Source organism: Saimiri boliviensis, chromosome 9 (genome assembly GCF_048565385.1).
Source record: "Saimiri boliviensis isolate mSaiBol1 chromosome 9, mSaiBol1.pri, whole genome shotgun sequence".
NCBI classification, from domain to species: domain Eukaryota; kingdom Metazoa; phylum Chordata; class Mammalia; order Primates; family Cebidae; genus Saimiri; species Saimiri boliviensis.
The window spans coordinates 83792346-83817676 of NC_133457.1; the positions used below are offsets into that span (position 1 = coordinate 83792346).

The window sequence follows — 25331 nt, forward strand, 5'->3', positions numbered from 1 at the left end:
CAAGATTTCACTCTGTCACCCAGGTAGAGTACAGTGTCCCCATCATGGCTCAATGCAGACTTGACTTAGCAGGCTCAAGTGATCCTACTGCCTCAGTCTTCTGAGTAACTGAAACTAGAGGCACATGCCACTATGTCTGGCTAATTTTTAAAATTTTTTGTAGAGACGGGGTTTCACCATGTTGCACAGGCTGGTCTTGAACTCCTGGGCTCAAGTGATCTGTCCACCTCAGCCTCCCAGAGTACTGGGATTATAGGCATGAGCCACTACACCCTCCCTGGAATATCTTAAGAGTATAATTCAAGAGCATGATAATGAACATAAGACAGCTTTCAAACAATTTTTTAATCTTTGGTTAACTAAATCTATGTTCAACTTGCCTCTTTCTTATTTTGAACTTTTCTTCTTTAATAGATAACATCTATTTAATCATGAAGTTTAGAAGTATAAATCTAAAAGCCCTGGACATACCCATGGGATATGATGAACAATAATGTTCTAAATCAGACATGTAAATTCTTACTTCTACAAAGTGGGAATCTACTATATATAAATTTCATTTTCGCATCATTCACATATATACACATTGAAGGCTGGATGTGAAAATGAAGAAGGGCACTGGGGATGGGGCAGAAATGAATTGTTGTGCACACTGTTATTTTTAGTGACTCTTCTAGTTCTTAAACTGTCACTAAGAGTAGCTTTTAACAAGCTGAAAAGTTCTGAGAGGTCACAACCCAGGAGGGAGAGACTCCAGGAACATGTATCAAGGAAGATGCAGATGGATAAACAAGGCATAAAGTGCCCGTGTTTTTTCTGTTTCAGCATTTCACCGAAGAGATGACTCCAGGCTATTACCCTGTGAAAGTGAAATTTTAAAAGAGGCAATTCCAAACCCACCTACACCAATTCCCAGTGGGCTCTCTTCCCCCATCATTAATGAAACCCAGGAGGGTCTTAAAGTGAGGTGTGACAATTTGAGAGGCAGAGCAAAGATCACAGAGGTGAGAAACCTATCACCTCTGTTTTCATATCCTGAGGAGCATATGGGCCAGACTTAGCATGCCCATGGTTCTTGTGGCTAGGACAGCCAATGAACTGCTGCAACTCCCCCTCCTCCAGCCTATCCCATTCATTTCAAAGGTGCCTTTGCTGAGAGCATTCACTTCTGACAGCGTAACAGAAGTGCGCATATCATTCCTGAAGAACTAGATGAATGCATCCATACTTGATGAGAATGAGAGATGAGGCAAGAAGTTACTGGTCTAACCTGCTGACCAGCTGGCTGCGTGGTCATGACTCTGGATTCTATAACCAGAGAATAGATGAAGCTCACAACAGATTTCATCTGTCAGATGTGAGTAAATGAAGCTGGTGTTGGAACAGCTTTGGGAAAGGAGGGTTAAATATCTAGGAACTGAGGTATTAGGGCATTCTCTGCAGCAATTTTGCTTCTTACAAATCTCTGGATACTCCCTTCAGATCATGCAAATAGGGCCTGCCAGCCCTCTCAATATGTCTAAAGAGTCAGAGTTAAGTCAATCATCATATAGGGTAAGAGGAGGACTCTTCCATGATCACTTTTTTCTTTTACACAGGCTGAAACCTGGAGTCACAACCACACATGCAATGGCAAAGTCCTAGGGGGTTCACGGAGCCACAGGCTGGAAATTGCCTGGGTCCCTGAAACACCAGGTGGAGGAGACTGCTTGCCAACCAGAGACACTCAATGGGACTTCAGCAAAAAACAAATACCCATCACTTTTTGGTTTAATCTACTTTAATTATCATTACAAAATTTCTTTTCATTATACTCCTTTATTAATTCCACTCTTTCCTGGATACTATGTCTTTCTTTTACTTGGAAGTGTTTCTTGGAGTATTCATCAAGTAGTTTTTTTAAAGGAAGGGTACTGAAATAAACTTTCTGAATCTTTCATGTAAAAAAAAAAATTCCTGTTTTACTCTCCTTTTTAGATAGACTTTTCTGGACATAAGATTTTAGATTAAAAAGTATTTTCCCTGTGAATTCTGAAGGCATTTCTTTGTTGTCTTCTAGCATCCAGTATTGCTGATAAGGCATTTACAATAGAACTAATAGCAGGGGATTCAAACAAGCATGCAAAAGACAAATGCAAGCAGCTAATATATATATGAAAAAATCACTATAAATGGACATCAGACATGAAACAGAACCCATTTTTATTCTATAAGATTAACAAATATTATAAAAATGCTAATATTCAGTATCGGTGCAGATTGGAGAAATGGGTAACTTATACACTGTTAACAGATGTGAACATTGGTATGAACTTTCCATGTTTTTAATATTCAGTAGTGAAATCAATTACTTTTACCTTTTTAGGTGAGGTTTTTTTGTTTGTTTTTTTTTTTCCTAGCTGAAACCAATTTTAAATTCTTCCCTTTATCCTTGGGATAAAAAAAAATTTATGAAGGTGTATTTAAATAAAAATCTTTTTATATTCATTTGTTTAGTGCTTACTAGCCCATTTTCATCTTCCATTTTGTTTCAGCCTCAGAGATATAGTTCTTCTATTATTCCTTTGATATTTTTCCTGCCTTCAAATTTTCCTATTTTTTTCTTTCTCAACTTTTTGTTAGATGGATATTGGTTTTCCTGTATGTATTCTCTATGTCTTTTTACATGTTCTCTCATGTTTTATATTTTTTCTGGCCTTTGCTTCATATTCTGAGAGGGATTCAAACATTTTTTTCTTGTTGCTTTCTATTGATTTGTTTTCACCAGTTTAATATTATGTATTTGTAATTTTTATGAACTCTGGGTTTCTTTACATATCAGACTATTCTTGTTTAGTGAATGTGATTTCTTTATACAACCAGGTTGACCTACAAAGATCATAATTAGAACTTTTAAAAAGTTATCTTTTCCAGGAATTGTCTATTTCAGTCACTAAGATTTTTTTTTCATTTTTTTCCTCCTTGGCTACCCACTTTGGTATTGCTGCTTTTCATCAAATAACTGGTAATCTCTGTCATTCTATTTCTGTTCACAATTGAGAGCTATGTTGACTGATGTCAGTACTGGTCGTATTTCCTCTCTACTTTGCTATGAATAAATAATTAATTGATATTAATATTAACAAATGCTCAGTCAAATAATCAGTGTAATTTTCAAAAGTGTTAGTTTTTATCTTACTAGAAATGGACCCACTTTAATAAAATATTTTCATTTTTCTATATTATGTTCCTGTAACATTGACTGTATATAGCAGTTATAGTCTCACCTATATAGGAAATCTTTAACTTTGATTGGTCCCACTTAGAATTGTCTCATTAATACATCTCTTAAAAATCTATACTTTGAAGTTTTGTTTCATAATTTTTTAGAGTTAAGAACTCTTCATGGATATTTTTTGTTGAAAATCTTTTTGGGAGAACTGAATTACCTTTTAAAATATGAACACTTACATATGAAAGAAAACCCATTTTGTTACACGTGCTTATAATTTGTGGCTGTGATTAATTGAAGCTTTTTATGTGTGATGTTTTTTAAAAGACTGGTGTAAATGATATAAAATTGGGATGGACACTATAAAAATAGTTACATGACAACTGCAATTATTTACAAAATAGACACATTAAGGGGAAGTCATGTATTGTTGGCAGAGATTATTTTGCCCTTTTACAAAAACTCATAGACTGATTGGCTGCATCAGCCTGTTGAAAAGTTTTTATTCAAATGATGCCAAGATCTTTTTCCATGACCTCACATTGCTACCCGTTCATTTTTCACACACAGAGCTTTATTCATGCTGGGGATCACAGTCAAGGTGTAGGGTAGATTGATCTCATCACAGCGAAGCTATTACATGTCTTTTGGTCTTCCTTATGCCTTTACTCTATGCAATACTTCAAATCTGGAAAAAAAAAAAAAAAACCCACACGTTTGGGCTGGTGAAACAAAGCAGCAGCCATTTCCTTGCCTTAGTTCTTGGCCCATAATGAAGTATGAGCACGATGTGATGATTGGAGCCAGACCTATCCCTGGCTATGGGCACTGCAGCTGACCCAAACCTAATTAAGAAAGATCCTGAATAAACTTGGGTGAGGGCCAAAATCACTAGCCCCTTCTTGATATAAAAATTAGCAGCTGGGCTGAATAAAAGGGAGTGCTGTTATATGCCACAGCAAAACATAATCTCCTTTTGCTCCTTTTCTGACCTTCTGTTGTTGAATATTTTATTGGTTTGTATCTGTGATAACTTCTCAGAGCAGTTGACTTGCAAATGTGAGAATTCAGTCTCCCATTTGGACCTAGGGATGCAATGAAAATTAGAATAACCAGTCCCTACATTAAACCCAGACTGTCATGGGAATCAAACTTTTCCAAATGTGGTAAACTGGTTTCACTTGTTCTCTTGTTCTGGATTGAATTACTCCTGTGAATATACAAAGTTTAGCTGAAATAACTTTTTAAGAAAATTGATTTGATAAGAAAGAGGATGGCCATTCTAAGAAAAAACAATCTATATCAGAGTTTTGGAAGTCCTCTTTATGCACTGCTAATCCCCTTATAACTTGAATATTCTTGCTTTCCAAGATGAAGCCATTATTAATCTCTATAAGAGTACTTAGAAGATAATGTTTCAGTTCTTAATATGGTGTCTGGCACATAGTAAGTGTCTAAAAATGATTGCTTTATTATCTTTTGAGACTCCACATGTTGACTTTAGAAATAATTCTTAGTTTTGATCCAGGGAATTTACATGCAGACTATACAATAGAGAAAAAAAAAGGTTAGCATTTGACTCATTTTGATGGCTTTGTTATCCTGAAGACTTAGTTTTTAATTAGATTGAAAAGAAGAATAAATTAAGACACCCCTCCCTTTTAGAGATACTCAGTAAATTGTTTACTGAAAATATAATTTCTTGGGTTTGCTTCAAAGTAATCTGGTGAGAGAGGGAGTAAAATGGGTGGGGGAAGAAAAGATTGGCCATGAACTGGTAATGTTTGAAGCCAAGTAATAGGTGCATGTGGGCTCATTATACTATTCTATTTTACTGTATGTTTAACATTTTCTGATAAAAAACTTTTAAAAACCATTTTTTTATTTCAATTAGAAGTAATTTTAAAAATAGCATATCACAGCTGAGTCCCTTCCCAGGCATTGTTGTCAGTTGAATAGAGTTATTCTTCCTGAGGTAATGCCTGGCCCCACAGCTCTATTGATAGCTTGCATCTGGCATCCTTGTCAATTTGAGTTGACCCTAAAGGATCATCTCAGTTGCACAGTTTCCATGGAATTGGCTGAGGCCTTTGCTATGATAACATAGTTCAACTTCTCCCTCTGTCCAATCCTGTTCCCTTACTCTTAGGTAGGTATTGTATCATTGTAGGTGGTCTCAGTAGTGTGCTAGTAAATGTTTAACAGCCAGCTTTCTAGAGTCCTAACTTGTAGTGTTTGCCAGTTTCCATGGTGTAAATACTCCCATTGTGGCCAATTTCAGGCTACCAATCTGATGTCACTGAATAAAGAATTAGAAAGAAATGTGCACAGTTGGTTCTCATGACAGTGCAAACCAACTCCAGCCACTCCTACCAATTTTCCCAATGAAATTCCTAAATACAAATCTCTACCTCAGTCTTTTTTCAGGGTAACCTAATCAACAGAAAACCATCAATGATTTTTATTTGTCGATTTTGGTAATTTTTTATTGAAGAAACTAACATTTTACAGGCAGAATAAAGTGAAATTTGTCATCTCAAATGTTTCAATAAAACTTCATATATTTTTGTCTCTTTCACACACACACACACACACACACACACACATACCTACCTACACAGGCACACCTCACATACATCATGACACCATAAGACAATGTCCCACAATAATTGCCTAGAAATATTTAAAATATAGACTTCTTTTGATTTCTAAACATTCCACACTTGAGTAGGGCATTCTGAAGTACAGACTTCAAATATGTTGTTCTTACTCTTTTGAGACCAGAGAACATTGCCAAGAATTCACCAGGTGCTGTTCTTGTTGCTAGTGTTATAACTGTTATTATTGCTATAAATCAAAACATATATTTAAGAGTTAATGTGCCATCATCATCATAACTTAGGCTTTTAAATCAGAGTAAGCCATTTGTAATATTTGCTATCTCTGAAGAAAAATACAGAAGAGTATTGTTTGTTTGAAGAACTGTTAAGACCTTTACCCTACTGAAGAGCTGTTGTTGGAATAAATAAATAATCAGAGGTTGAAGGTTGTTTTTTAAAGGGCAGGAAAAGAGAAGAAAGATACCACACTCAGGCCTGGTGCGGTGGCTCATGCCTGTAATCCCAGCACTTTAAGAGGTGGAGGTGGGAGGATCACCTGGGGTCAGGAGTTCAAGACCAACCTGACCAACATGGAGAAACATGGACCAACATGGAGAAACCCTGTCTCTACTAAAAATACAAAATTAGTATTTTTGGTGGTGGCACATGCCTGTAATCCCGGCTACTCAGGAGGCTGAGGCAGGAGAATCACTTAAACCCGGGAGGCAGCGGTTGCAGTGAGCCGAGATCTTGCCAAGGTGATGAAAAGGAAATGTGCATCTTTTAGGAATAATACAGAAGATTGAAGAAGGAATAATTTTACCCAAATGAACATCAGATTGTTCTTAAATATTAGATCCATTTTTGTAGAAAGAGAAGTTACTTGGAAAATGGGAACAAAATGTCCCAATGAAAAGTTTGGCTGTGGAATAAATTAATTTTACCAGTATATATACACTTAATTATCAACAAGATAAAAAGAATAAGGTTCCTGCTATTAGAGCCAACTGGTCTATCAAATCAGAAGTTTGAATAATGTTCTTAAATTTTGGGATGGATTAGAGGCTGGTTAAAAATGTAGATTCCTGGGCACTATTAACTATTATGTTTCAGTAAAGGTCTGGTGTAGGGCCCAGGGATATGCATTTTAGCCAGCTTCCTAGTAAATTCCAAAGCCTGTAGTCTCTGTCAAATCAAAGCATGCTAAAAAGCAATATGGGTAAATGTTCATGACACCATTGTTTCGTATTAAGATTAGGAATGACTGTATGCCATTTCCTTGTTATGCAGATATAGTCATCTTACAAATATCATCTGGAACCTTTATCTTCTGCTTTCCTGAAGGTCATTTTCAAGAACATCTTCCATTTATATCTCAACCAACCAGATCTTCATCTATACCTTTATACACCTGCTTCCTCCATAAAGGAAAATCGTATATGTGTATGTGTGTGTGCATGTGTATGCATGTGAACAGAAGGGCTGAGGATGCATAAAATTATAGAAAATCCTCTTTTGCAACAGATCTAGCCAAAGAGATGTTTTTGGCTCTGACATAGTGATCAAGACTCAATAATCCTGTTGAATTAAAATCATGAACCTTTTAGTCTAGGCTAGCCTAGCATTTGAAGAGCTTTTTCTTAAAAAATTTAAAAATCTCATTATTCACAATCATGCTTCTAATGAACCTTATTCTATATGACATATACTCTAATATTATTGGCCCTATGGAGCCTGGGCACCTTCTAATGCACTCTGGAAGCATTCTACTGAGATTACAGTTGTTCTTACACCTGCATATTCAACATGGACTCTGACAGAAATAGGTCCTTTTGTTTCACACATTGCAGTATAATAAATTGCCCCTGTACCCTTGGATCTTGATGAAAAGAGACTAACTTCCTCCCTGCCCTCCATACTGGGTATGTAAGTAGTTTCCCATGATGAATTAGACCCAACCTCCTCCATGAAAGTAATAATAGTGGACATTCCTGCTCATGAAGACACTCGTCTAGGGGCTTAAAACTTGAAGGGTAGCTGTGAAGGTGTGTGTGAAGATCACAGAAAGATCCAGAAAGGAAGGAAGCTGTTTATTGCCATACCTTGTGGAAGGACTAGATGTCTCTGTCTTCTTGACCTCTTGTTTCCTTTATAAAACTCAGGGCATTCACATTTATGACACATTTTCTTTGCACAAATAAAGCTGCACCAATTTCACTGAGAAGAGTTGGAATTTTGTAATCAAAATCATTGGATGGGAAACTGCATTTTCAGAACCCACTTCTTTTCCTCTTTCACTAACAGTACTCCTTACAACTTGTAAACATTCATGAAGAACTCTATCATTGCGATCCATTTTTAAACCAATGCACCCACTTGGCGTTATTATTTTCCCATAAAAACTTTGTATGCTGATCACTTTTTTTCCTTTAATAAGCTTTGAGCATCAGGGCACATTGCTCCATCCATCGCAGGCGCTGTGGGTGGAGTTTCTATCTCAGTGCACAGCATGAAAGCATGGGTCAATCTGTGCCACACAAAGCCAAGCCTCTCTTGAAGTGATTTGTTTACAGTGTCATTTGATGGAGTGGAATGCTCTGTGACTCATTCGAACTGTTACAGAAGCTTTCCTAAAAGGTCACCACTGCTCTTTCGAGTTTCCAGATCTGCGCACCATCTGGGAGCTTGTTAAAGATAAGGTTCTCCACAAGCTTTTTCCATACAAACTAGATCAGATTAACAAAGGGCTCCTTTTCCATAGAAGTTCGTGTTTGTGTTGAGAAGAAGAGAGAGAAAAAGAGAACACAGGTAAATTACAGTTAGTTGCTTTGAAGTGTGCCAGCCCACTTTCTCTCAATTCAGAGTGCATGTAACAAGTGATAGTACAATTTAATAGGCCTAAGCAAGGGTCTTGTAAAAGTCAGTATTTGCTTTTAAATGTCCTTCTTGAATCAATACTTTCTTCAAGTATGGTCTTTGGAGTCAATTCTTAAGGACCTTGAATCTCACCATTTACTCAAAATTCAATAGGAAAATGACAACTAATTCCTTAAGGTGATAGAGGCTATGCAGGCTAAGCATTCACTGTGCCCTGCACCAACAAGGTTCAAGTCATTGTAACTACCATTTTAGTCTGGCCTAAAAGTGGCTTGGGCTTACTTTTCCCTTTCTCCTGAAACAAACATCTTGAATTTTCAAACCTCAAAAGCTCAGCTGTAAAACTGTAGGAGACCAGCAAGAGGAAAAGGAAAATTTCCCTCAAAGACATCTCTAGGCGCAGTTGGCCAGTTCTGCTCTCCCCCTCAAAACATTAACTATGTCTTTTGACACTTGTCTGTAAAAAAGGTCCAAATGTGACAAGTGGTAGAAACAACATTTCTTTACCCTCCTGCCTGGAACGTCCCATGATACAGATGAGTTCTAGCTGATACTTTTATGAGTGAAACAAGGAAGATGGTTACTGCCCACTATACTCAGTCACATATGCAGATGGAATAAGTAAACACATAGTGAACATACTGAATGAAAATTTAAAATCCTCTCATTTGCATTTGGTTGGAATCCCTGAAAGGGTCTGAACCAAAGAGGCTGCACAGTAGCAGCTAAACACAGGCTCATTGCCATTAAAAATATTCTCAGAAGTGTGTGCGTGTGTGTATTCTAGCAGAATGCTTGGAAGAATAGAGACTTAAATCTGGAATTGTATTTTTGTCTCTGCAGTCCGAGTTGGAGACATTAAAAACAACAATGTCTCCCTCAGTTCGATCAAGCTGGTCTGGGAACCATAATTGTCCTGAGGAAGGGGGAGAAATCCATTTATATTCCTTGTGAGGCAAGGAGGGAGGTCTTTCTCGCAAAGTCTTTATGTGTCATTCAGGACCAGGAAACTTAATCTTCGAGTTCAAAGCTGGTCTCATCATAGAGCTCAGGACGTGCTGACTTCTTGTGCCGGGAATATTTCAGTTGCAGGAGATCACCCATTTCATCAAGAGCTTCCAAAACCTGCAATGAGATTACTTTCCAATAGCTATCATTGAACACCTAAGTAGCCCTGCTTTGCAGAGCCCAGGTTAATAGCAAGCCTCACAAAGACACACAGTCTTATTTTGCTAGCTTCTTTGATTTTAAAGAAAATAAGCGAGAATTTTAAAGAAAAGAAGCATTAGGTTGTGGTTTAAGACCCTAGAGGAATGTTAGATACTAATTCATTTTATTAAATGGTCTAACTTCACACTATGAATATTTATTTTATTTTGAGAGTGTGAAGAGAAGAATAAAAACATGTGACCATGCTTACCCTTAAAGGCTTTATTTTAAAATGTAATGACTTATATGTAATCTTGTGGAAGAAAAGGATAAGGTTGCAGAATGCACGTGAAGTTATATCTTCATGACGCAGCAAACCACCTGGCCAAGAATAATGTGGAATGATGTGGGAGCTGATTAGCATCATCCTCTGTCCTCTCATGCTACCCCACATCCCCTGCTTTTAAATAGTCATCTCTATGTCCCATAAAATACTAGAATATTAACTCACAGGGACCGAGAACTCATCTGTCTCAACTGTCTTACATGAGGCGGGTACACGTATCCTTCATTTTACACATGAAACAACTGAGATACAGAAAGTGAAAAAAAGTCATTTTTGATTCTAGTATATCACTAATCCTATGGTATTGGTCATGCCTTTTTAACCTTTCTGAGCTTGTTTTTCTTAACCTGCCAAATGAGGAGGAAGATAATATTAGTGTCTAATGCTTTGAAAGAGGTAAAGTGAGGGTTGTTAATGTTAGAAAGGGTGATTAATGGGTCTTATGGACTTTCCTCTTTGGGAAATCTTTCAAACTGATATTAATTAAGATTTCCTCCAACATGTTAATAGTAATTGATTTCTTGGTGGTAGGAGTGTATTTAAAATGTTCTTCCCTGTTTTTCTAAATTTCCTACATCAAATCTCAGTGCTAGGAAAAAGTGACCAAAGTTATCTTTAAAATGACCCCTCTCCCCAGCACTTTGGGAGGCCAAGGTGGGTGGATCACGAGGTCGAGAGATCCAGACCATCCTGGTCAACATGGTGAAACCCTGCCTCTACTAAAAACACATAAAAATTAGCTAGGCATGGTGGCGCGTGCCTGTAATCCCGACTACTCAGGAGGCTGAGGCAGGAGAATTGCCTGAACCCAGGAGGCGGAGGTTGCGGTGAGCCAAGATCGCGCCATTGCACTCCAGTCTGGGTAACGAGCGAAACTCCGTCTCAAAAAAATAAATAAATAAAAATGACCCCTCTCTGGGATAGATTTCTCTTTCTACAGTCAGACTTCGTGAAAGTTTTGCCTGCCTTTTCTCACCACCAACTCATTTCATTTAAAAGAAACCATTTATTAAATTTCCCATTCTGGAAATACATACTCATTTTAGAGAACCTGGGAAATAGAGAAGGGTGTAAAGAAAATAAAGTTGGCTGGGTGCGGTGGCTCACGCCTGTAATCCCGGCACTTTGGGAGGCAAAGGCAGGTGGATCATGAGGTCAAGAGATTGAGACCATCCTAGCCAACATGGTAAAACCCCATTTCTACTAAAAATGCAAAAATTAGGCTGGGTGTGGTGGCTCACTCCTGTAATCCCAGCTCTTTGGGAGGCTGAGGTGGGTGGATCATGAGGTCAGGAGATCGAGACTGTCCTGGCTAACACGGTGAAACCCCATCTTTACTAAAAATACAAAAAAATAGCTGGGTGTGGTGGTGCACGCCTGTAATCCTAGCTACGTGGGAAGCTGAAGCAAGAGAATCACTTGAATCTGTGAGATGAAGGTTGCAATGAGCCAAGATTGTACCACTGCACTCCAGCCTGGGAGACAGAGAGAGACTCCACCTCAAGAACAAAACAAAACAACAAAACACAATCCCAAAATTAGCTGGGTGTGGTGGTGCACACCTGTAGTCCCAGCTACTTGGGAGGCTGAGAAAGGAGAATTGTTTAAACCCAGGAGAAGGAGGTTGCGGTGAGCCGAGATCGCACCACTGCACTTCAGCCTGAGCAACAGAGTGAGACTCCATCTCGAAAAAGAAAACAAAGTTAACTCATCTCAAAATCTGGTTAGCTCAGTTGTTAACATGCTACTCAATAATTTTAACTGTGTACCTACTGTGTACAGTACACTGACTTACATTTTGAGGTTATCCTTGTGAAGATGAAAAACAACTCTGCGTGTGTGTGTGTTCACATGTGTATGTGTATATTTTCAGACTCGAATTATCCTCTTCACTCTTTTATTATTTCTGTTCCATTCATTCCCTTAATTGCCTATTCTATGCAACATCAAGCTTCTACTAATTGCTAATCCAATATTTTCTTTTCCCTCACTGCATTGAAACTTCCTGTAGTTTTCAGGGGCATTTTGACCCTCCTCCTCTTTAAAACTTTCTCCTCTGTATGGACTTTAATACCGCACTGAATATGTCTTTCCTGACTGCTCTAGCTTTATGCAAGTTTGGGTCCCCACCTGTGATTCCTGTATCTTCCCTGGAATGTAGGCACTCCCCAGGAGTCTGCCCTGTTCACTCCTGCTCGCATCTGAACAATTACACCTTCTACTTTTGGCTGTAATGATCCCTTAGTTCCCTCAGCTATTGCAGTTTTAGCTTTGCATACTCTCCTAAGCTCTTGAATCTTATTTTTCTTCTATAGGTGGCCCATGGACATATAGTCTCAACATGTCTAGAACTGAGCTCATTCTGTTCCTCCACTCCTATTGAAAATTTGTTGTTCCTTATACCTTCTCTCATTTAAGTGCTTCACCATCCTTCTATTCACCAGGGCTAAAGACCTCAAATTGTCTTTGATTCTCTCTCTGCCCACATATGCACTGCATCCAATCATTTGTCAAGTCATGGCACGTCCGTTCATTTGTAATATTTTTTCATGGATTCGTTTCTTTTGTTTCTACTGCCATTAGCCTTGTCATCTCTTGTTTTGTTCAAATAGCTCCATTTTAGGTCCTTTCCTTTTGTCCCTTTCCAATTCATCACATTTATTTCATAATGACATGATTATGTCACTCTACTGATTGGAAGCCTTGAGTGATGCTCCATAATCTTTATAAAAAAAGGCCTGGCTCAAAAGCCACCTCCCCTGTCAATCTTCTTCACTATAATAATTCACTCCCAACTTCATGCTCCCACAGTTCTCTATGTTTCTTTTTCAAGATGAATTTACTTTGTCCCGTATTATGTGTTATTCATTTATTAGTATCTTCTCCTAGACGTTTTGCCCCAAGTTTGCACATAGTTGACTCTCAATAGTATTTGCAAAACTGCATTTATGTTATGTAACTCTTCCCATTAACTCCAAATTGATTAGATGGCTTAGTTCTCTGATATTACTCATTCACATAAAAATGAAAATCAAGGGACAATAAAAGGCAGTTTTAAACTCATTCCTGCTTCACTTAGGTGTAGCTTCTGTAATGTAGATTTGTTCTTGTTGGTTTTTCAACATGTTGCTTACTTGGGTCCTATTTTATTATGGCAGATTTTGTGGCTATGAAAAATGTCAGGATACACGTAATTACGTCTAAAACAGCATTTTAGAGCAGCTTTTGCATTTAAGATCAAGTAAATAGCACAACATGCAGCTACTCTGTCAGTCTTTTCTAGGAAACCAAAATACTCTTGAAGTCTTTGCTAAATGGATTTTCTTTTCTATCTACTGAGTGGTCACAGTGTTGGCTGTTGTTGACGTGCCCTTGTTTATCAGCAGTGACTTCCGCCAGTGTTGTTTTCCTAAACCACCCAAGGGAAACCCAGAGAACCCCAAGCTGTCTCAATAAAAGGACTTGCTTTGAATCCAAGGTACCGGTACTGAGATCCTGTCGGCCTGTGGCATACTCACTGTGTCTAACATCTCCCGGGTGTGTGCTGCTGAAACACAAAACCGAGCCCGAGCTTCCGCGAGGGGAGTGGCTGGAAATCCCACGACCACCACCCCGATTTTCTTCTCTTGCAACATATGCCTTGCAAAAGCCCTTAAGAAAGAGTGAGAGAAAAAAGTAGTTAATTTAGAAAAGACAAAATTACCCTGACAAAAAAGGAATATGGCTAATTGACTTTTTTTCTTTTTTATGATAATAAATAGAAGATGATTGAAGTTGTTAAACTTCTGTCAAATACAACTGACAAATAAATGGGCAGTCAGTCACTTCATGCCTCTCATAATGATGTATGTGGTATTATGGGTCTGACACACTCATTAGATTAGTTGTGGATATTGAGTCTCTGACACCAAGCAGAAAATGCTGATGTTTATTACACTGGTTTAACAAATCTGCAGTGATACAAAATCCATCTGCAGGATCCGTAGGTATAAAACAGTTCCTATAATGCAAGTCCATAAGAAAGAATCTATATTAGTTGTAAGAATATATGTTTTAAAAACTTATTACAAATAATATAATGTGGAAATTTCAAGGAGCCTATACTCAGTGAGTATAATGTGAAGACCAGAATCAGAGGGTCTGTAGTATCCAACCCCAAGCCAGTTTACTCATTGCAGGGCCAAAGATTCTATTTTCCATCAAATCAGAGATAAGAAGTAGGAAGGTCCCCTGATTGTTTCATATGTGAATGAACATACCCAGGGATGCACAGGGATAATACACTCAGTGACTGGGTTTAAGAGGAATGACGCAGAAGGGAGACCAGGAAAGAAATGTTCACACAGAGAACCTTACAGCCTAAAGGATATAAGTCACAGAACTAGAAAGCTGTTTGACGCACAGTAAAACCTTGGTAAGCTATGATTCCTTCCCTTCATCCTTCTAGTCTCTTTCTTTTCCAGAACTACTCTAAGTAACAATTCTAGAATATTAAGCTCAAAGGCAGTAAATATCTTGTGCTGAGTGAAGGTCAGATAAAAAGGCATGTACTCCCAAGTGACTCTTTTCCCCCTTTGGCCTCTGTTAGTCTTTGCAGGAAATTTTAATTACTGAATGACTTTACCTATAAGTGAGGTAAATGCCTCAGATCTGTTCTTAGCATTAAGAGATTGCTGGTGTGTTATTTTAGGCTGGAAGCTGACAGCACCAGAGAAACCTTCCAATCACAGCTTAGGAAGAATTCTTGAACCAGATGTGGAGAGCAAGCCTGCTCCTTCATTCACTTGTTTTGCTGTTGAGCAGTCTGCCTTTTGGTTGCTTCAGACAGAACACAGGTTATTAGATGAAGCAATAGAGACTGCAAGACCTGCAGGACACACAGCCTTTCTGCCCCCCCGGCTTGGGTGAGGCAAGATTAGCCCTTTGATTTCAACTAGGAAGGTTAGAAGGAGATGAAGCTTTCTAGCTGAGAAAGCTTGAAAACAGAAGCTGTTCTTTCTGTTTCTTGATCACCCTATGGAAGGCTGCCCACAGAACTGCACAGAATGAGAGCTCATAATTGTCTGAGAAACAAGTCAAGTGCTTTTATTGCTAGAGTACAAACCAACTGACCCATAATCTCAGGCCAGTTTTTGGGTCTCCCAGAAGACCGCTTTCACTGTCTGCATGATTCTCTTTGTACTGAAGGAAGCACATTTTGCCAAAGAATGCAGAGCAAAATATATGACTCTGTTGATTCATTAGCCTAATCTGGTGTCTCCTTGGAGAACTTTTGAATTTAAACCTTACTCTACTAAAGCTAGTGTTCTTAAGTTAATATATATGATTGTACTGGAAATTTTATATCATGAGCCTCTGTTTGTACTCCCCAAAGCAATTGTCAATAGGTTAAAATAAACTAAACTATGTGAAATAATAATAATAATAAACAGCATTGCATTGTATGCAGAATCACTACGTCTTGTATAACACCATCTTCCAAGTATATTACATGAACAAACCTTTTACCAAGTACCAAATACAATACATTCTTGGTTATTTAAATGTATGCTTTATGGGTGAAATCATATTACACAACTCTGTATAAGATTCCAGTGGTAGAGTTATAACAAGGCTTTGTTCAAAAGGATAACTGGCTACAGACTATATTTTCATTCTGCATAAGAGGACATATGGAGAGATCATCATTCTTTAATAAAATCAAAGGTTTTTAAATGACCAAATGAAAGAAGTGCTTCCACACTGGCTTATACAATTAACTCCCTATTTTTAAAATGTTTCTACATATAAACTTCCAACAAAGAAATATTACAGAAGGAAACAAAGCCAGACAGCAGGGCAAGCTCTTGCCAGCAGCTCCTGCCAGTAATAGGTGATACTACCTTTTGTAACTAACCTGTTCTGTTTCCTTAGGTGACCCAAACAGATTTTTTTTTTTCTGTTTGTAGTGATTGTTGCCTTTTGAATCACCAATGATGACATTAAACATAATGAAATTTATGCTCTGCATTGCTTTAATGAGCATTTTTTCCCTATGAACTAAAGCTTGGGAGTTGTACTATGTGTTTGAAAGAGCTCTAGTTTATGAAGCAAATGGAACTGGCTTTGAATTCTGGGCTCTGGTGCCTATAACCTGTATGAGTCTTAGAGAGTAATTTTTTTTTTTTTTTTTTTTTTTTTTTGAGACAGAGTTTCACTCTTGCTGCCCAGGCTGGAGTGCAGTGGTGCGATCTCAGTTCACTGTAACCTCCACTTCCCAGGTTGAAGTGATTCTCCTGCCTCAGTCTCCCAAGCAGCTCGGAGTACATGTGCCTCCCACAATGCCCAGCTAATATATATTTTTTTTTTGTATTTTTAGTACAGACGGGGTTTCACAATGTTGGCCAGGCAGGTTTTGAACTCTAACCTCAAGTGATCCACCTGCCTTGGCCTACCAAAGTGTTGGGAGGCATGAGCCACCGCGTCTGGCCTTAGAAAGTAATTGACCTTTGTTAAGTCTTAGCATCTTCATTTATAAACTACGGCTAAACATCCTACCCTCCATGGGCAATCACTGAGATTGCAAAGCCTTACTTAGCATATATTCAGTATTCTGTGATATTAGCTCTTCTTAAAAAACAATCTTAAGTTGAAAGAAACAGGATGGTTTGACATATTATCCAGTGTCTATATAGCAATATGGAAGCAGAGTATAGCAGGATCTTTACCTACAATTTTTTCTGGATGTTTTATTTTTAGTAATGCAAGAATTGCAATAGTTATTTTGGAGAGCCATGCAACCATGGTGACTCAACCTAGCACTCAGTTGAAACTGATAATGATCATCATTGTTGCAGAGTAGTAGTAGTAAAATGGCTACCACTGATTGAATGCTTGTGGCATGCCAAGTACTATATTAAGTGCTTTGTATACATTATTAGCATTTTTAAAAATGCCATTATTATCAATGACTTAATGCTATTAATAATGACAGCTAACACTTAATAGCTCTTATATAAGAGGTAACATGCCAATTCCTATACAGACATCATCTTGTTTAATCTTCACAGTAACCTTATGAAATAGAGAGTATATCCTATTTTATAAATGAGAAAACTGGAGCTTTAGAAAGCTAAGTAACTTGTTCAAGATCCCCCAGCTAGGAAGAGTTTTTATTCCAAACCTTTCACCACACCATAGAACATAATTTTATATGTAGCATATTATATGAATTCTTGAAGTACACACATTTGTTTTTACTACTTATGTACTCTTCTCTTTGGGTTGGTTCATTTTTCCAACCTGTAGGGATTCTAATTCTGGCTTTTATCATTAAAGTTGGAACTATCCAGAACACTTCCTACTATCACTGGAATACTCCAGAATTATGTGTTTTATACCTTGGACGAGTTTATTTTCAGTGCCTTCTTTTGAGCTAATGATACAATATTAGATAAACCTGAGCTAAGTTTGGAATATTTCTTCCAACGCATATCATTTCCCCAATCATTTTGAATAAGTGTGTGTGTGTGTGCGCATGTGTGTGTGTACCTTCAAAAATCAGATGGTTTAAAGTCTTTGGATTATCTGCTACTTTCAGTCACCATTGTCACCCCTCCTTGACATTATCAGAGAGCAGTGTCATGTACACCGTTTCTGTAGCACATGATCCCCTCGGGCACTTCATGCTTTGTTTTCCTGACCCAGATCTGTGAACAAAGGGCCAATTGGTGCAAATGATGTGGCATGCTAAAAAAACTCATGTGTGTTTTAACTGCTTGTGATTTTGCTGTGGTAAAATGACCCTAGAGCATACTCTGAGGAATCAGTCTTTTAGGAACTTATAACTCAGTCTTGCCCTCCATGACTTTTCACAAGTAAGACCCAAACCTCTTTTATTGGTACTTTTCTATACTTCAAATACTCCGCCAATCTAGTCAGGTGATTAGAGAGTCAAACAGAAAGTTCTAGCAATGGGTTACATTGGAGGGGAGTTAGGACCTCTAAAATCTGATGCATAGTATGTTGAATATGAATTTCCATCATGTGCTTGGTCAGAGACATAATTAAACATTTTACCTTTAGAAAGGATTTTCATTAACTTCATTTTTTTTCCCTAAGACAGGGTCTTGTTCTGTCACCCAGTCACCCAGGATGGAACGCAGTGGCACAGTATCAGCTCACTGCAACTTCTGCCTCCCAGGCTCAAGTGATCCTCCTGCCTCAGGCTCCTTAGTAGTTAGGACTACAGGTATGCACCACCATGTCCAGCTAATTTTTGTGTTTTTAGTAGAGACAGAGTTTCACCATGTTGGCCAGGCTGGTCTTGAACTCCTGACTTCAGGTGATTCACCTGCCTCAGTCTCCCAAAGTGATGGAATTACAGGCATGAGCCACCGTGCTCTGCCAGTTAACTTCCTTTTAATAACAGAGGTAGTTAGTCTCTAGCAGGTTGGAGAAGGGCTCATGTGTAAAACTGTCCCCGCCAAACTGACAAAAAGTCGTGTTTTCCTCTTTATGCAATTGTTGCTAATGCTCAATTTCAAAGCTGCAATCAAGGAAACAACCCCAAAACAGGTTTAGAGTAAGGGCATGAGAAACTGAGCATGAGCTTCAATGTAAGCCTCAGTTTAGGTTTTTTGCATCTTACTTCTACTGCTGTTTGACTTGTGTGACTTTGGGCAGGTTAACCACAGTCAGCCTCAGCTTCCCCATGCTTGAAATGAGGATGTCCTCTTCCTAAGATGGCGCGGAGTTCAATGGGAGAAAACACAGGGCCTGATCACATTGGTTTTATGGTAATATGAGGAGAGAAGATTTTCAGAAGTTCTCACAGAGAAGGAACTTGGGTCAGGAGGTTGTTCAGGATTGTGTTTAATTTACAGTTGAGGCTGAGGAGATAAGTGATTTCCCTAAATTAACAGAGCTTGAATTTAGGGAGAGAGGCCAGTCTTAGCACCTGGTTCCCCTTCTATAAGACCTGTGGGAAAGGTCTAGCTGACAGGCAGGCAGGTGGCTTCTGAGAAACTGTACGATTGAATTCTAAACTCAATCACCCCATTCCAAATGCATAATGTAATGCCTGTGTCAAAAAGCCATCTTAGGTCACCTTGTGTTTCGGTGTGATTCTGAGATGCCTTGGATACTTACGCTACTTTACCAGGCATGTAAAGAAGCAGAGGAACAACAGAAGCATTCTCATTGCCATAGATAATGAATCCCATTTCCTGCAGTCTTTGTCTGAAGTATCTTGTGTTTTTCGCAAGTTGCTGTACTTTTTGCAGCCCTGAAAAGAGACAGGCATGAAATCCATCAATTCCCACTAGAAAGAGGGAAGTAAGGTCAACTTGGCAAGCATCTCTAAGTCTTTCTGCAGGCAGCAGCACTAGCTGGGAGGAGGAAGTAGGGTGGGGAGATATCTCCTAGGGGGTAGTTGTGGGCACTGATGCCCAGGTACTGCCTTGAGCCTGGAAGACAGGAAGGGATGGGGATGGTGCTACGAGGTGCTACAAGCAACTGAAAGCAGGCTGCACTGGAGAGCTGGTGGGAGGCAGGGGAGGTACCTGTTTTGTACTTCTGTGTACTTAAAAACATCAACTCAAGATAAGGGAGTAACATAACTACTTCTCCCAACCCCACACCTCATACCAGACGTTGGTAAATGCTTTTTAGCTAAGCTGAATTGGCTCATTTAAATCTCTAATCAAAGGATCGTTCATCCAATCTGAATTTGTAGAGACAGAACATTCATAGACAAAGACAAGTCCTGCTGAGACCAGGCCTGTTTTTTGAGGCATTTGGTGGTAGACTAAGGGAAGGGAGGAAAGAGGGGGACCCCGGCTTTCCCAAGCCAGAAAGAAGGATAGTATTGGCCCAAAACAGAAGGACAAGCAAAGTACATACATAGGTCTATGTCAAGGTTATTGGTGCTTCAGCTCTAAATCTTGTATCCTGTGTCCTAAGTGTGTGTCCAGTGCAGAGTTCATGCGCATGAGATGACAAAGTAAATGAAATAGCAGAAAGTCCCATCCTGAAGATGAATGTCTACTCGGGTCCTGCTTCAAAGTAGGTGGGTAAGCCAGCCAAGCTAGATAGTATTTGCTCAGATAGATTGAATAGGATTAAACATTTAAGTCCCCTAGAAATCAGCCCAAAGTTTGCATTTGATGCAGAATTGCTGTTCGGCAGGAATTTGCCTCTACAGTCTTACATCTCAGTGGTTGTCTTCAGTGGACCTCCATTCTAAGTGGTGAGACGTTCAGACAACTGGTCAGAGATTCTGCTCTAGAGGTTATTCGGTATTTTGAACATCACTCACGGGTTTTTGTGACTCTTCAGATGGAAATAGGGTAAACATTTCAGTAAACATGTCAGTCACAGTCATCTTGTCCCTTCTTAGAGAAACAGCCCCAGATTGTGCCTTGAGAAAGGGTTGAGCAGTGGGCATCTTCCACTCAGCATCCTCCTCCAGGGAACCATACTGTTTGAGTAGGGTTGGCCCTGCCTTTCCTCTTTTCTACAAGGTAGTGTGACGGCCAGTCTTGATCAGTTGGAATACTTCATCCCCCTGATTATTGGTTTGATGATGGAACATAACCAGGGACTATTTGAGTCTTTCTTTTAGATCCACTGAGGAAGAAGTGTAAGCATGAGATAATCCTCAGACTACATCTTTATCCTCACCTGGAGGAAGCCCGCTTAAGAATGATATCAACTCAGATAGAATCCCCTGCGCAGAACACCAAGAGTCCCAATAGCATCATCTGAACCTTTGGGTCCAGCTGTGCCTAACCCAAACCATTTTTTCTGGACTTCCCTGCTGTGTGATCCAGTACATTTCCTTTCTGCCTCTTATAACCAAATTTGTCCTGAGTAATCCAGGTGGCAGCTACTAATTGGATCAAGTAGCCTCTAAAACATAATAATAATATCAACACTCATAATAATAATATCAATAGCAATAATTATAGCTCACCCGTACGTGATGTCACCACTGTTATAAGCTCTTGACATTTATTGATTTAGTCCTCACAACAACCAAATTGGTGTTAAGAACTGTAATCCTATGTTAAACACAAGGAGAAGCCAAGTAACTTACTCAAATTTACATAGTTGGTAGGTGGCCACGCCAGAATTGAATTCTAGAATCAGAGATTCTAGAATCTGTGTTGTTAGCTCCTCACTATAATGCTCTGCTGAGGTAAGTAAGGGATGGTGGTCATCGGTTCTTCTGAAGATCAATGAAACTCTCATTTCTGCCAGCTGTTTGTATTATAATTGTCTCAATTTTTTTTTTTTTTAAGTAGAGGAAGTCGAGAGTTGAAGGCTGAGAAAATGCTTGATGGCCTCATGTTGTGAGTGGTTGGATGGGTAGAATATCGCTAGGGTGGAGTCTAGGGCCCCCTTCACTTTAGGTAGAGACCCTGAAGGGCTGCGTCCAAGGAGTGAAGGTGAACCAGGGGTAGACAGGCTCCCAAAGAGTACTTTCTTTACCCAGACATCTGACATGTTTTCACTAGACTCTATCACTTCCAAAATACTTCAAATATTCCTTTAAGTTTTCCTTTGCTCATCAGGCCTAAAGGGACTTAACTTCTGTGACATCTTAATTGTGTTAACAACACGTATATGTGGAGAAATGGAGATTTAGTTGAGTGGAACATGGATTAAGGAGTAGGATGCTAAATGTCCCAATTGTCCATGCTTGTTTTCTGTTACTTTCTTTTTCCTAACTCCAGTTCTCAAGGATGATCCCTCCCCAACTCTGCCAGCTCCCAGCAGGCAGGCTGTGATGGAGAAAGCATCCAGCTTATTGTTCTTTTTTAGGGAAGCTGACATCTCAGCCCCTCTAGCCTGACCACAGACAATGAATGGAGGATGCCTTTGACCCAAAGGCAGTCCACTTCAGTGTTAGCAAGGAAGCCATATGTTGGTCTGTCATAGGAGCTTTGAAAAAGAGATAATAAATATAAATTACAAACCAGATCTTCTTGCTATTACAGCATGGATGTGAAAAATTTAGAGAGGATAATAGTAAAATTTAGTTGGTAGTGGAAGTAGAAATTGAAACACATGGAGAAAAGCTTATTAGAATCTGTGAGACAGAGTAAGCTGTTGGTTGGTAGAAGCTGTGGCAACCTATGAAGAAGAGAGGTAGGCAGGGCAAGGTTAGTAACAATAGGAAGAGTAAGATATAAAAACAGAAGAGATTACAGTCTAGTGGGAGAAATAGACGTTAATCAAATAATCACCCAAATGGATGTAAAATTACAACTCTGATGAGGAGTATAGAGAAATGTTATGTGGTGTTATGAGAGCTCATAAGAGGGAGATTGTACCAAAGCTGACAAAAGTCAGTAAGTGAAGAGTGAACAAAGATTCAAAGGATGAGCAAGTATTAGCCAGACAAAAAGCTAGAGGAGAGTATTCCAGGCCTAGGAACCAGATGTAATGGTCTTGTGGTTTGCAGAAGAACACAGAGGTTGTGCACAAGGCAAGATGTGGTTGAGGGTAGGACAAGATGAAGCTGGAAAGATGGATGGATTGTCTAAAAAAAGAAAAAATGAGGTGAGACTACAGGGACTGAAGAATCCCACATTTAATGATTGGAAGGAGTAGGAGTAGGATGAAAAGGGAGACAACATAGCAGCAACCAGAGCGGGGGAAAATAAAGCAGGACATAGAACAGTGTTCTTTGGTTTTATCAACATGGCAACTCATTAACAACCTTTAGTTCAGGGTCCCTGGATGGAACTTTGGTTTTAAAGAAACAGATAGTTCCAAGTATGGTTTCTTAGTTCATATCCATTTTCCCCAATTCTAAATTTTGCAACATGAATACAAGTAAGGAATCGAGAGAAGTGTAGAAACATCCGTATAATTTTTTTTTTTTTTTTTGCATAGACACAGTCTCCTTTGTGTTTTAAAAAAAGAAACTTTATAACATGCTGATATGTTCCTTGGAAACTTGTATATTTACAGAGACTATTAAAAGTGCAGGACTAGAAATTAGGAAGGAGAATATTTTCCTTACTTAAGAAAAATCACCCATACATTAAAACTGTGTGTTTAGAGAGTTCAGAATATAAGGAGTAGGGGGAGATTGAGGTCAGAAGGAAAGGAAAAGAGGGCTATGGTAAGGATTGGTTTAAAGGTGATTGAAATCAAGGCACAGAGATATATCTCAGCCACCAAAATGTATTCCATATGGCCTGTCCTCATGTGCGTTCAGCACTTTTGTTGCTCATTAGCTACACAATGAACAGATGACTTCATCAGGCTGGACCTGATGATTCCTATATGTTCCCCCTTGAAGACTGGAAGAATTTCCTGGCCTGGAAGTGCCTGAATGACTTTAATTGCTTTTGTCAATGGCATTCTCTTTGGTCTTGCCTGTAATGATTCATCCATCACTGAATGCCTAGCTACTTAATTGACCCCGGCCGTCCCTATTGCCTTGATTAACCCAAGAAACTGGATCATCAGCTCATGTCACCATTTCACTGCTTCCAGATTCTTCAGAGACTTGAGCAAACAGATGATACTATTGGAGTCCAGGGGTATCTGACTCCTAAGAACTAAATGTTTTCTGCCTTCCTATCTTTCCTATCTTTGAACCATTTAGCACAGCATGGCTGACAAGCCATTTTGATACGCTTTGTGGTCACCACACTTTCTCATATAGGTCACTACAAATGCCTTTGAGGTCTTGCATTTGCCAAGATACAGCTCCTTTCAATTACTCTATTGCTTACTCTTTAAAATTGGAAACAGCCTTGTACTCTTGGAAGGCCAAGAGTATTATACATATAGAGGTATATAAAATGCTACTCATCTAAACAGGATACAAATGATTGTATTAATTATGCTGGGCTTTGAGATCTTTGCTTGAAGAGTGTTTTGCAAAAGTAGAAGCAATATTTGGTGCATGTCCTTTTGTACAGGGACAGCCATGTCAGGATGGCAGAGGGAAGCTTTGAAGATTGCATAGGGCAGCCACATTCCCTTCAAGACACTCAAGAGTCTCCAATTAAATAATTTTGGATCCTTCTTCTACATATTACAGAGAAGACAGGGAAAGTCCCTAGTCACATAAATAAGTGAATGAAACAATCTCTTATGTAGGCTTCTGGAGAGTATCCATAGGTATTTATTTTGTCATATTTTGGATTTTCCGTGGAGGCTGTTGAGTGGAAAAGGAATAGGCTTCGGAATTAAGTGGAAATCAAACTCCATCTGGACAGCCAAAAATCTAAAAATCTCAGTTTTAGCTTTAAGTTACAGAGAAGTTTATCTTACAGAAAAGCTGGGAGCAATCAAGAAGTGAATGGGAGAAAAGTGCTTACTCTATCTGGCATTTGGTAGGTCCTCGAAAGGGGAGGTACCATTTCCTGCTGGACAGTAGTTCTCTGCAGCCTGAGTGCCACGTCTGAATCACCTGGAGAGCTTGGCAAACCTTATGTCCAGGTTGCACCCCAGACCCATTAAATCAGGATCTCTGGGGATGGGACCTGGCATGTTTTTTTTTTTTTGTTTGTGTGTGTGTGTGTGTGTGTGTGTGTGTGTGTGTGTGTGTTTGAGACGATGTCTTGCTCTGTTGCCAGACACAATCTCAGCTCCCTGCAACCTCTGCCTCCCGGGTTCAAGTGATTCTCCTGCGTCAGCCTCCTGAGTAGCTGGGATTACAGGCATACATCTTCATGCCTGGCTAATTTTATATTTTTAGTAGAGACAGAGTTCCTCCATGTTGGTCAGGCTGATGTCGAACTCTCAACCTCAGGTGATCTGCCTGCCTCGATCTCCCAAAGTGCTGGGATTACCGGCATGAGCCACTGCAACTGACTGAGTTTTGGTTTTAACAAGGCTCACCCAACCAGACTGTTATGTCCCAGAAATAGCTGCCATTTCCCGTCCACCCCTAGGGCCATGCATGCCCTTTGCTCGGTATCTGATTGCAGCCTGAGCTATGCTCCTTCACTGGATGTGGCAAATAAAAAATAAGCATATGTGGTAGCCTCTTGTTTGGCATGATTACTGCCCAGCAGTTCCTGAGTGCTCAGGTTCCTGAGATACCTTTTGTGGGGGTGATCTGTTCTCCCCACAGCTACGTGCTCTGAAGTGTTCATTCATCTTAAGATCGGTTCTATTCCTCTCACGAGGGTCGTTAAAT

The 25331-nt window shown here is 39.2% G+C and overlaps 1 protein-coding gene across 1 annotated transcript in view; it reads right to left on the reverse strand.

Moving 5' to 3' along the window:
• Positions 1–5789: 5789 nt before the first annotated feature.
• Positions 5790–25331, reverse strand: part of SPTLC3 (serine palmitoyltransferase long chain base subunit 3) — a 158440-nt gene continuing 138898 nt past the window's right edge. The window contains exons 10-12 of the mRNA XM_003933197.4: positions 19313–19448; positions 13702–13834; positions 5790–9813 (exon numbers count right to left, since the gene is read on the reverse strand). Of these exons, the coding sequence (XP_003933246.1) occupies positions 9700–9813; positions 13702–13834; positions 19313–19448 (383 nt within the window). The 3' untranslated portion in view covers positions 5790–9699. The remainder of the gene's footprint in view (positions 9814–13701; positions 13835–19312; positions 19449–25331) is intronic.